At 36.0% G+C, this 694-nt stretch overlaps 1 protein-coding gene across 1 annotated transcript in view; it reads left to right on the forward strand.

The window, feature by feature from the left end:
- Nucleotides 1–694, forward strand: part of LOC119592115 — a 15,745-nt gene that overhangs the window by 5,510 nt on the left and 9,541 nt on the right. Inside the window, exon 2 of the mRNA XM_037940935.1 lies at nucleotides 384–495. Coding sequence (XP_037796863.1) covers nucleotides 384–495 — 112 coding nt within the window. The remainder of the gene's footprint in view (nucleotides 1–383; nucleotides 496–694) is intronic.

Below are 694 nucleotides of genomic sequence, written 5' to 3' on the forward strand. Positions count from 1 at the left end.
ATAAACTCAAATGCGGGAGTGAAAAACAAGAACAAAATAGTGTACATAAAGTACTATAACTACATATTAGTATATTATTTTATATATTCCCCCAGTTTCATGGAAGCATATACATGTATGCACGCATGGGGAAAAAATCTTATACTGGATGCAGAAAGGATGTAAATCCTACTCTAAAACGAACTTTGGCTAGAATCATGTAACTAAAACGGGTCGCGAAAGAAAGGTTTGGCCTGATGTATTATACTTGAGGTGTAGATACTGGATGGTTTAGTCATCACAACTGATTTCCATAAAAAGTATTTAGTTGTTGCACTGATGCTCTATATGTATTGGTACACGACTACTTCATGATCTCAATGCATATTTTTTCTCATCGCAAGGAGGCTGATACGCACGGAACATGCATCTGCGTCCCAAAGGGGTCATGCAGCCAGCCTGTATCCAACGCTACTTGTGACAACGATGAACTAATATGTTGCAGCGAAGATTCAGGTAAGGCCAAACATATATGATAAGGATCTTTGTTGTTATGCTATAAATAAAATAAATTCTTCGAAGAAGTGTTCACACCCTGTTTTGATACACTAAAATGCCAATGATAAGATCCAATTTCATATTTATAATGGTTACCACCTCTCTCTCTCTCTCATTCCTCATGATAAATATGAATTGGATAATAAAGGTTGATCTA

This window comes from Penaeus monodon, chromosome 29, assembly GCF_015228065.2.
Source record: "Penaeus monodon isolate SGIC_2016 chromosome 29, NSTDA_Pmon_1, whole genome shotgun sequence".
NCBI lineage: Eukaryota > Metazoa > Arthropoda > Malacostraca > Decapoda > Penaeidae > Penaeus > Penaeus monodon.